General features: G+C 32.9%; 1 protein-coding gene across 3 annotated transcripts in view; it reads right to left on the bottom strand.

Annotated features, from left to right (window-relative positions):
• Positions 1-6,526: 6,526 nt before the first annotated feature.
• The window catches only part of MIOS (meiosis regulator for oocyte development), a 31,408-nt gene continuing 26,332 nt past the window's right edge, over positions 6,527-11,602 (bottom strand). For all 3 annotated transcript variants that reach the window (XM_074340765.1, XM_019729775.2, XM_019729777.2), the window contains exons 10-11: positions 7,847-7,976; positions 6,527-7,035 (exon numbers count right to left, since the gene is read on the bottom strand). In XM_074340765.1, coding sequence (XP_074196866.1) covers positions 6,939-7,035; positions 7,847-7,976 — 227 coding nt within the window. In that variant the 3' untranslated portion in view covers positions 6,527-6,938. The remainder of the gene's footprint in view (positions 7,036-7,846; positions 7,977-11,602) is intronic.

The following is an 11,602-nucleotide window of genomic DNA, read 5'->3' as shown; positions in this document are numbered from 1 at the left end:
TTAGGTGAACAATGTAACCAAAAGAGTAGTTACCTCCAATTTGTGTCTCATCCTTCCAGTGGAAAATAATGTTTCCTGTCGGGAGGAATATTCTCTTTTGGAAGCCAGCAATAACTGAGTTATGTTCACTTTTCCGAAAAGAATTTAATGTATTTAAGAAATCTATCTCAAAAAATGGTAATTTGTTTTTACAGTCACAACTCAGGCTACATTCTATTTTTGAGGAATGGGAGGAAAAGGTCAGAAGATTTAAGATGAGAAAATGTAGTATTTTTGCAAGAGAAATCCCTCCCACATTTACCAAGTTGCTGAATATCTTGCTCCACAAATTATGTATCTTCATTTATTTGGGGAATATTTATGCACCATAAAGATGCACACCCATAGTTGTAAAAATATTAAGTATACCTGCTTAATGCATAACACAAATTTCCAAATTGATGGGGAAAATTTTTTTCTTTGACATACCTAATATATGTAGCACAGGAACTTTGTACTGTTCAATTTTTTACTTTGAAATAATCAGTTGTCAAATCACTTGCTGCTAAAAAGAATACTTAAGTTTTACCACATGTTGGACAGTGTCAACTTCTTAAACAGTCATCAGCAAAATATGTGACTGCAATATGACAGAAATCTGGATGTGCATAAATTTTGACATTTGCTACTTCAAACTCGAGACTTTCTTGCACCCACCCCCAAGTATGTATCTATAAGGGGAGCTAATATTTCCCAAATAAAGACGTAAAACCAAAACTTTACATGAATTCTTACAAAAAATGCCTGTTTCAAGTTTGAGACATTAATCCCTTCCAATGTTCTTCCAGACTACCCTGTCTTTATGACTTTATAGTTTAAGAACCCAAATAATTAGATTCCTATATCTGAATTTACAGTTATGAAATTATGTTGACAACATGCTTTTCATAAATTGAATGATGAAGGACTGCATGAATTACTATTATTGCTGCTATTTCTGACATTACATAAATTACCCTTTAATCCCAGTTACCTTTTTAGCAGAGCATCTCAAACACCATACTATTAACAGTAGATCAGTAAGAAAATTACATTTTTGAAAAATGTATGGGCCTCTACTGCCTCAAATTATTTCTAATTAGAAAATAATGCTCAGAAGTACAAAATGAGAAAATGAAATAAAATAGACTTCTTTTTTTTTTTGGCTTGCAGAGACAAGATGCTAAAATGATACTTGCAGCAATTATAGATATTAATCTGAATGGATTTAAGTCTTCTGAAAACTATGTTTATGTCTTCCACAGACACATGACTCCTCCAGGGCAACTCTAGTGCCATCCATTCTCTGAGATCATAACCTTGAACTGTGCCTGGCCCACCTAGGCATGCAAGTGTTGGTTTTTTGTTGGAAGCATGGACATGCCTGCATGTTTAGAATTCAGTGCTTCAACAGAAGTAACTTGTTACATTATTGGAAATGAGTTAAGTAAAATGTACTCTAGATTGGACTGGACAATAATCAACTAAATTCTAAACACAGAGCACAGGTTTTCCACCACAGGCCCAGAGACAAAACAGAGGAGTCAGGAAATCTCATGAAGAAGATCTAAAACAGAGAAGATTAAAATAAAGTCATTAATTATGACTCGTATATGCCACTAACCTCAGGGAAATCAGAAGTCTTTTGCGGATCCATATACCAATGTGCTTATGGGAGAACAAAATGCACTCTTTTCAAATATCATTGAGTGCGATGATGAAGAGGACCACATCCTTTTCTTATTTCTATATATTACTACAGAATATGAAATGTAGAAAAATGCTTTCCAATTAGCTCTCAGTACTAATTTCCATAATATCTTAATCAAGTTTCTTTACCTCACAGAATAATTTCCAATATCTGACTGTTCATTATGGTAATAACAAGATACTACTTCATGGGTAACTTATAAGCCAGTCGTGTGTGTGTGTGTGTGTGTGTGTGTGTGTGACATGCACATTCATCATTATTGTAGAAAAACTAGAAGATATAGATAAGCAAGAAAAATGTCATTTAAAATCCCAATATTTTTGTAAATATACTTCACATGTTCCATGCAAATATACTTATATGCTATACATTTAATCCTATAACTTGCCTTTCTCTCCATTTATCAACATATGAATCTTCTTTTGTCAATAAAAATATTCTATCTGAATAGTTTGTTAGTATTCCACTATATGGCTACAACAATTTCTTTCCTTCCATTACTGGACATTTAGGTTTCTAGGTTATTATAAATACTGTGAATAATCACTTCAAATAAACATGTATTTCTGTGCACATATCCAGTCAATCCCTCAGAAAATATTCCCAATATGTCAAAGGGTACAAATCTTTTTAAGGCTTTTGATACATATTGTTCACCTGTCCTCAAGAACACTTGTACTAATATAAACTCTCACCAGCTGTTACCAGATAATGTTCCTTTCCTACATCCATGAAAATATTCTTCTTTTTCAGGTGAATGGTGTCCTATTGTTTTAATCAGCATTACTTCGTTACTGATTTAATATTTCCATTTATTGGCCATTTTAATTTATTTTGCCTGTACAAGTCCTTGATCACTATCAATTGGTTGGGTCTTTTCTTTATGGATTTCAGAACGCATTTGGATTTGTGAATTTAGGGTACTAAATTTGTCTTGCATGTTGTACTCTATCAGCTTACTTGCCTTTTAACTGCTGATGGCATTTTTGCCATACCAACATTAAGGAGATGAAAAAGCAGCAAATGTGTGCCTCCTTTCACCTTCCTCTTCTGCACCACTCTATGCAGAACTGGAGGTAACAAGTGGATTCTTGTTTTACTCCTGTCTACAACGGGAAGGATTCTAAAATTGGTCCACTAGGCATGATGCCAGCTGTTTTACATAGTAAAATAGGTGGCTGGAAAAAATGAAGAAAAAACATTTCCCTTTTGAAAAAACTATATTTCAAAAATAAATTAGGAGTCAATTTTTTAATTTTATCAAGTGCCTTTTACATCTCAAGGACTATTGACATTTTTATTTTGACATATTCATACTAAATATAATAATACCTTCTTTGTCATAGCATTCTCTTATACACAGCCCATAAAGTACTACATAGGAATATAAAATAGGAATTAAAACTGCAGATTGGGGAAGTCAGACTACTGGTGTCTAAATCTTGGTTCTGCAACTTACTAGCTGTGTAACCTAGGACAAGTGACCTACTGTCCCTACACCTTAATTGCCTCACATACACAATGGAACAGTAACAGTATACCCACCTCACCGGACTACAGTGAGGGTCAAACAGGATAATGTGCATGGAACCTGCATATCATAAGCACCAACAGTAACTATTATTCTCATTAAATGCTGTTAGATTTGATATTTTTTGACTTATAAATTTATCATATATATCCCTAAGTGAAATTGGTTCCGTTTTGGTAATCTATGATAAAAATTTGACATCTGGGTTATGTTAACTTTAAAAATCATTTGGGAAGCTTTCTTTTGTCTCTATACTCTGGAATAATTAACATTTTATAAAAATTATTTTGTAAACTGCTGCCTTTTATAATCAGCAAGGTAACTTATAAAATTCAGAGGCACGAGGGAAAATAAGCAGATCATGTAATGGAAGGAGCTAGCGTACTAGATAGGAGAGCACTGTCCAGCTGGCCCACTTCTGCCATGGCCACGTGCATCACAAGCACTCAATATGAGGGTGCTGAACTAACATGTAACACATCTCTCCCACCTCTCTGATGCCTCGACCTGAGCAGCTGTTAGTCATGTACAACTAATTATTCTTAAATTAAAGCAAGTACCTACTTGCTTTAATTATGGGTATTCCAAGGGAGAGCAAATCTAACAGGGTACTTCCTTTTTATTACCACTGCCACCCCAACATTTTAACTTAAATGTACATCAAGTGTAGTAGAATGGCAGAAAAGGAAGGATTATACCAAGATAATACTGGATACTTTCTCCCATGAAGACCAGGATTTAAGAGTTGAATACAGATATGAAAACCTCAAGTTTTTAACAGTTACTGGTCAACTGTCCAGATTTGCCAAAATTTTCATCCCTGGGTTCACTCACATATAACATTAAACTCCTAGGTGGTTATTTAGAGCATTTCTTCATACAGCAAAAAGTAACATAATAAATACCGGATAAACAAAAATAGCTAAGTCCTACCTCCAAAGAAAATGCCGTACTTGATTCAGATTTGGGAAAACAAGTGTGAAATTTCCAGACAAATGTAGATCCTTCACTTAAATGATACTGACACATGAGTAACCCATAAAGATTAAGGTAACAATGACTGTTAATCACTACCTTTTATAGAGCATTTACTATGTGACAGGGATACAGTAGTACTTCTTTCATCACCTAACACTTCTTTTACCATGCTTCTTTTATCACCTAACACTCCCATCACCCTATGAGGTACGTATTTCTGTACCTTGCTTTTAACATGAGGAATTTGAAGCTCAAAATGATCGTCAGTTGGCCACAGTACAAAGGCTAGGATTATCATTTAAATCTCAAAGCCCATACTTTAAATATTTGGAGTCAAATGAGTGAAATTAAATTTAGCCATGCTCTTAAATGCAAAACTATATTATAACTCTAATACTTACCATGTGTAGCACTGACAATGGAAAGCTATTTTTTGAATAGACAATTTTAAAGCATATAACCACTCTGGAAAGTATATTAAACTGAAAAACAAAGTCTAAAAAAAAGTTGCTTCTAAGATTAAGTACTGAATTTGCCATCAAATTAGGTACTAATGTCACTTTATTGAATTATTTGTAGAGGATTCATAATTTGTAGATTAGACATGTTGACTTCAACCCAGATTTATTTTTCTAAGAAAAGTAATAAAAACACTTTTATTAAACACTTTGATTGAACATGTTTAGGTAAAATATATTGTTGAGTTTATAAACCCAAACATCAATGACCTAGTAATAAAAACAGAAAAATAATTTGAATCTATTTTCATGTCATGGTCCACATACACTAAAATGCGAAACATTATAGACATCTCATATGAATATTTAGGCTTCACAGAAAATATTAGGAAGTTGACACACAGGCATAAATAATCTTAAAAATGTCACTCTATGATTATAGACAAGCAGATTATTTATATAATAGACTTTATGTGTGCCTAATTAAATATTTCCAAAAATGATATTTTAGATATACCTCTATTCTAAATATACATTCAATAATTTTACCTTATTTTAGCTAAAAAAAATTGAAAATGTTATCAGATAGTTTAATATTACTTAAAGCTGACGTTTCATAATTAGGACATAGTAAATTTGAAAGGAACACTTCAACTAAAGCACTTTTAAAGGTAAAGGTTATGTTTTAGCAAAATGAAATCAGACTTACTTAACATTGGAAAAGACCCTTAATAGCAATCTCTGTAAAAAAAAAATCTAGCTAGCTAGCTATCTATAAGTATTTAGATAGATGTCTATCTATTTATATCTATTCCCAATTCTTTCATTTTGAAAGAAGACTGTCATCTAAGAGAGATGTTTAGAGTAAATATGCAATGTTTGCCTACAAAAGGATTTTTTGTATTGCATCTCAAAGTAAAAAAATATTTTAATCCACTATTGTTCAATATTTAGGTCACACCTCAAACTAATCTATCTTAGTTTCACCAGGTAAAAGTGCTAACATGAAAGCTCTTAAAATTCTTTAGTTTAAGATATTTCTTTCTTTAAAAAATCTATAAAATTAATTTTTAAGCTTATGCTTTATCTATGAATACAACTTCAACTATGAAATTCAGTTCAGTCCTCTGCACGTCAGATGACAGAGAAGCATGCTACAATTCCTTTGTATTTCTCTTCCAACTATCTACCTGTGAAAAGGGAAAAAAATAAATATTTAAAGTAAAGGCCCTGAACTGGCACAAATATACTTACTTTCAGAAATTTACATTTAAAGTGAAATTGTCTCCAAAGTGACTGTTTTCCCCTTCATCGCCTAGTTTATCTTAGTGAAAAAAAGGTATTTCAAAACAGAAAGGAATTGGACAGTAGGACACATTGACATGGAGTATGTTGAATGGCTGGTCCCATATAATCTTGCATAGATTCTGTGTTCAGTGAAATCCTCCCAGAAAATGAGCATCAGATGATGAATTAACAGGGAGAGAAATCTTTGAAGACAAATAAGGACATTGAAACTAAAATTTCTGTAACACATTCCCCTGAAATGATCCATATTTTTCTCTTCAGAAGAGAAAATTTGTAAGATATCTTAATTTTGTTTTTTCTAGGAAGACAGTAAAGGTCTGTGCCAAAAGACTTCTTACCGTAAAATGAAAGTGTACGAGGCAAAAAGACTCCTTAAAAAAAAATGTATATACAATATATATATCAACCATACCTTGATCAAATTTATTCTGTGGGGTACGGGCTCTCCAATTCAGAGTGAAAATCCATAGTTTTAATTTTATCTGAAAGGAATGTAAGCATGGATGAGCTTAAACTATCACCTGAAACACCGAACTGCTCATTTTATTCTATTTTAAAAGTGTACAGATTTTACTGAAAGATATCCACTTTCAGCTTGGAAGATACAGATTTAAGGTCTGTTCTTGGCTATTCCAGAAACTCTGCTTGCACAGTGTTTATAATTTCAACAAAACCCTACAAAATTCTTCCAAAATGAACTTTATCAACCAACTGAACAGAATCCATGCCCACAGTCTCATGTTCATTTCAGCAGCATTTGTCTCTGTGAAGCACATCAAAATCACTCAAACATCAAATTGCTGATTTGATAGAATGATTTATTTTCCCATTACAGGAAAGTCATGAGTGACTTGTTCTGAGGTATGTTTTTGAGCTATGAAGGACATCTATTAGAAAGCTCCACACTTGAAGGTTTCTCTTTAGGTGATAACATTTATGGCTGGACAGTCTCTGCAGGTACCAGATTCCCTGTGGTATCCAACTGCATACATTTACACGTGCATGCAGACACGGGACACTCTGCATGGTCCCTAAAATGATAGGTCAAGAAACAGTTAAAAATCTAAATTATACATACATATACATACTATATTTATTTATCTATATACCTATCTATATCTATAATACAATTTTTCAAAATGGCATTTGGAAAAATATAGGAATTAAAACCCAAGGACAAAAAGCATTAAAAGCATTAAATTAGAAATGACTGCCAAGCTGAACTTGGAAAGTTACTGAAAAATTAATAGCTTTACTTTCTAAATATATAATAAGATCACTCATTTACAGTTATGAAGGTGTCAGGGAAGTGCTTAAGAGTTCAAATGAAAGCCAGTGTGACAAACTGGGTGTAAAACCAACAGCAATTAGGAGGACAGGGCCACTGGCACTGTTCAAAGGAAAAGTTACATATGGTCTTGAGAGTCTCCCATTGCATTAGGTGCTTGCTACATAACAAACTTATTTAGAAGATAGCAGATGCAATAGTTTGATACGTACTCTATCATTTTTAATTTATAATTCAATTACATATTACATATGACAGAATATTCAGTCAGTTGTAAAAAAAGTAACCATATCCTGTCCCCAAATAAATTTAAATGATGCTATTCAAACACTTAACCCATACATCATATTTAAACTATTTCTTATCGAAGTTTTAATTTTGTAGTTTAAGATTACATAGGATATCTAATGACAGAAATGCTGACACCACTTTTGTTAACTCAGGCAACAGTAAAGAAGTTCATCCTTTGGCTGTATAAACCTGAACTTTTTAAAAGGCCATTTGTTGTATCTCCTCTAACTCCAAGCCTATTAAAGAAGAAATGTGCTGATTACCTGAACCAACTAAGCATATGTCCAGCATGACCACCGTGCCTGCAATTATGACACCATGTAAACCAGTTGTTAAATTGAGCTAATTTTTTGTCCTTGCTCAAGTCTACTTTTTCATCTGATTTGGATCCTCCTATGAGTTAAAGAAAATGATCTTCATTAACTACATTATTTTATTCCAGGTTTCTTAAAAGATATTTCTAAAATGATGTCAAAACATAAATCATGCATCATACTGAAGTAGTAATTTTAAAGCTAGGATCTAGTTTAGATTGAAAAACACCAAATAACAGAAGTTTCCTTACATCTTTAATAGCCAATAAAAAATTGAAAAATATAAATATCAAACCCACTAAGAAGCAGTCTGAATCAACAACTTTAGAGAAATAATCTTCCCACAAAGAAAATACCAAGCCCAGTTTACAGGTGAGTTCTACCAAACAGTAAAGGAGCAGGTTATTTTCATCTATACAAAGTCTTTGAAAGAACAGGAAAAAACAGGGCAATTTCCCAAAGTACTTCATGAAGCTGGCATAACTTTGCTAATACAACCAGACAAACACAGTATGAGAAAGGAAGATTACAGGCCAGTCTCCTTCCTGAACAGACACATAAAATTCCTAAGTAACGCATTAGTAAACAGTACGATTTAGCAATTCTACTCCTATGTAAATACACTAGAGGAATTTTTGTACACGCTAAAAGGAGACATTGCAGGAATATTCATAGCAGCATTGTTCGTAATAGTAAAAATCTGGAAACAACCAAAGTGTCCATCAATAATAGAGTGGAAAAACTGTTACAATCATGAATGGAATACTAAATAGTAATGCAAAGTGAATAAACTACTGCTACATTCATTAGCATAATTGAAACTGAAAAAAATAAAATAAAATAAAACAAGCCCCAATTTTGAGCAAAAAAGGTAAGGCAAAGAATATATACTGTATAAGATTCATTTGCATAGAATTTAAAGAACAAACAAAATTAAACATGTGATAAAACTATACAGACAAGTTAAAGACTGGATAACACACAACTTAGGACAGTGGTTACCTCTGGGGAGAAGGAAAGAGGTGAGAGCAGGCAAGGAGAAGTGAGCAAAGGCATCAGTACAGACAATGTTATGTTAAGCAGGGTGGGGGACTGGATATATACACTCACGATATATACATTCCTATGTGTAACAGTTCATAAGAAAGTGAAGAAAAATGTGTCATTACACATGCATGGTTATCCATGTACAGCTTCATACACATATTTACAAAACATTTAGTGCTCAAAAACATGCTCATTTTATTAATTTTGACCACCTTAATGTTTTCTTTTGTTCTAAAACAACAAATCAAATTAAAATATTTTAAGATCTTATATAATTAGAGATAAGAATAGAAAATGAGTAAGTAGAAATATTAAGCTTAATTAAGCAATCGTGTGTGTACACCTTTTAAGACATGATACCAAGTTCAAAATTTCCCCTGGACCAATGCTGGTCACACTTTAATGACCACAGGGATAGTCTTGCAAGTAGTTTTAAAAAATATCCATCTGCTTTTGCTAATGATATGAAGGTGGTATATACAAGTGGTTCAAGGATTTAAGATGTAAAACACTGAAACTCTTCCTAAAAATTTCATGAAAACAATTAACAATGAAGGGAGGGGGAGAGGAATGAGGGAAGAGAAAAAGAAAAAATACAGACCTTTAAAGATAAATTATTTTATACCTTTGTGTATAGCTCTCATTAGCGATTTTCACTTTGTTTCTGTAAATTCTAACACATCCAGAACACAAACTGAATCCAGAACAGATTAATCCTTATGTTTCTCTGATGAGAGCTAAAAATATTAAGGTCTGCCTCCCTGTTGTATGAAAAGGGAGGTTTATTTAAAAGGGAGGTTTATTTTTTTTATTTTTTTTAAGAGAAGTAAGCCTTTACCTCCTTGTTTCATGAATAAAGCTGGCTGTGCTATGAAAAGGCTTTTTAAAATCAAATAACTTTAAATTTTAAGAGATTTGTAGTGAATGATGAAGATAAATGCTACAGAATAGTTGAGGGAACTATAGCTTCATTTAGGGACTAAATAACAACAATAATAATAACAGAAGAGTAAGAAGAAAACCAGCATATAATCTAACTCAAAAAAATGTATCATACCTAGAAGTTAAACTCTGTAAGGACAGATTCTGTCTATTTTGTTTCATGTAATATTAATGGCAATTAGAACATAGGTACTAAATAAACAACTGAATAAATAACATTTATAATTCATCATGCTTATAATTTATAACCATTATAATTATAAATATTTATAAAACAGTTGACCCTTGAACACTATGGAGGTTAGAAGCGCTGACCCAGTGCAGTAAAAAATCCAAGCATAACTTTTGACTGCCCAAATCTTAACTACAATTATCCCTCAGTATCCATGGAAGATTGGTTCTAGAAAATTCGTGGATGCTCAAGTCGCTTACATAAAATGGTATAGAACAATGCAGTCAGCCCTCCACATCCACAGATTCCCAACTGCAGATTGAAAATGCTGTTTTTAATACTGTTTTGATCCGCAGTTGGTTTAATTTGTAGTTGCGAAACCCGGGGATACGGGGAGGACCAACTGCATATTGACTAAAAAAAAAAATCTGAGAATAAGTGGACCTATGCAGTTCAAACCATGTTGTTCCAGGGTCAACTATAATTACAGACACATAATTATAAACATTTATAATTATGAATTCTACTGAAACAGTTTCAACAGTTCCAATCTTCAAAGCACAACTGAGTGCAATGTAAAAATATGCAACCCTCAGGTAAACTAAGCTTATGGAAATCCTGGCCATTAGGATCATGAAGCATGAGAAATGGATGCTAACTGTAGGGCAGGTGTTGTACACCTGAATCTTTAAACTCCCATAGACCAATTTCAATTAGGTCTGTTTTATTTTTGGAACTCAGATTCGTCTCATTTTACGTACCGAAAAAGAATAGACTTACTAGTATTTTGTAATCAGCTCAGTAGTGCCTTTAAAGATCATATTCAGGCTCCCCTAATTTTCTTACACTATTTCCTATCAGTCCACTTCCCAGGTCCTTTCACAATGACGCACATGCTAGTTCCCATACACTCTCTGTACTTACCATACTCACCAATCTCTTTACCCTTGTTCATGCTGTTTACTCCTTGTCTACAACCTCTAAAATCTTCACCATTTAAATCTATCAAACTCTAAAGGACTAGCTTAAATGGTACTTTCCTTCTGAAGTTTTCTGCATATCCTTCAGATAGAAGTAATGTTTCCCACTTTCAAAATTCCTAACACTTTCTTTATATAATATCCCTTATTCACCTCAGGGAGCTAGATATGGTTCAGAATTCAAAATGTGTTGGGATTTTAGAAAAATAATGAGCAAATATTATATAACACCTCCAGTCTGAAGCATCATCCTGTCATCTCACATAAGTATTTCTGCAGTGAAACATGAATATTCACAAATAAATAAGAGAAATAAAGACCGTAATAGCCTCATATCAATTCTGAACAGGTTTTTGTCTGTGTGCCAAATAAGATTGTAAATTTATTTTAAAAACCTTGGATTTTCAGATCTTTTCAGGGATTTTGGAAAGACAAATAAGGGAGACTGGAGTAGTATTTATTTTCTAGAACATATCATTTCTCATTTTTATGTAAGTTATCCGTGCTCATTGTATAACCTAAGCTCCACTAAGATTTTGATTCATTTCAGCACACGAACCTTAT

Source organism: Rhinolophus sinicus, linkage group LG09 (genome assembly GCF_036562045.2).
Source record: "Rhinolophus sinicus isolate RSC01 linkage group LG09, ASM3656204v1, whole genome shotgun sequence".
Lineage (NCBI taxonomy): Eukaryota > Metazoa > Chordata > Mammalia > Chiroptera > Rhinolophidae > Rhinolophus > Rhinolophus sinicus.
Note: the sequence above shows the minus strand (reverse complement) of the source record. Positions and strands in the feature narration are given on the sequence as shown.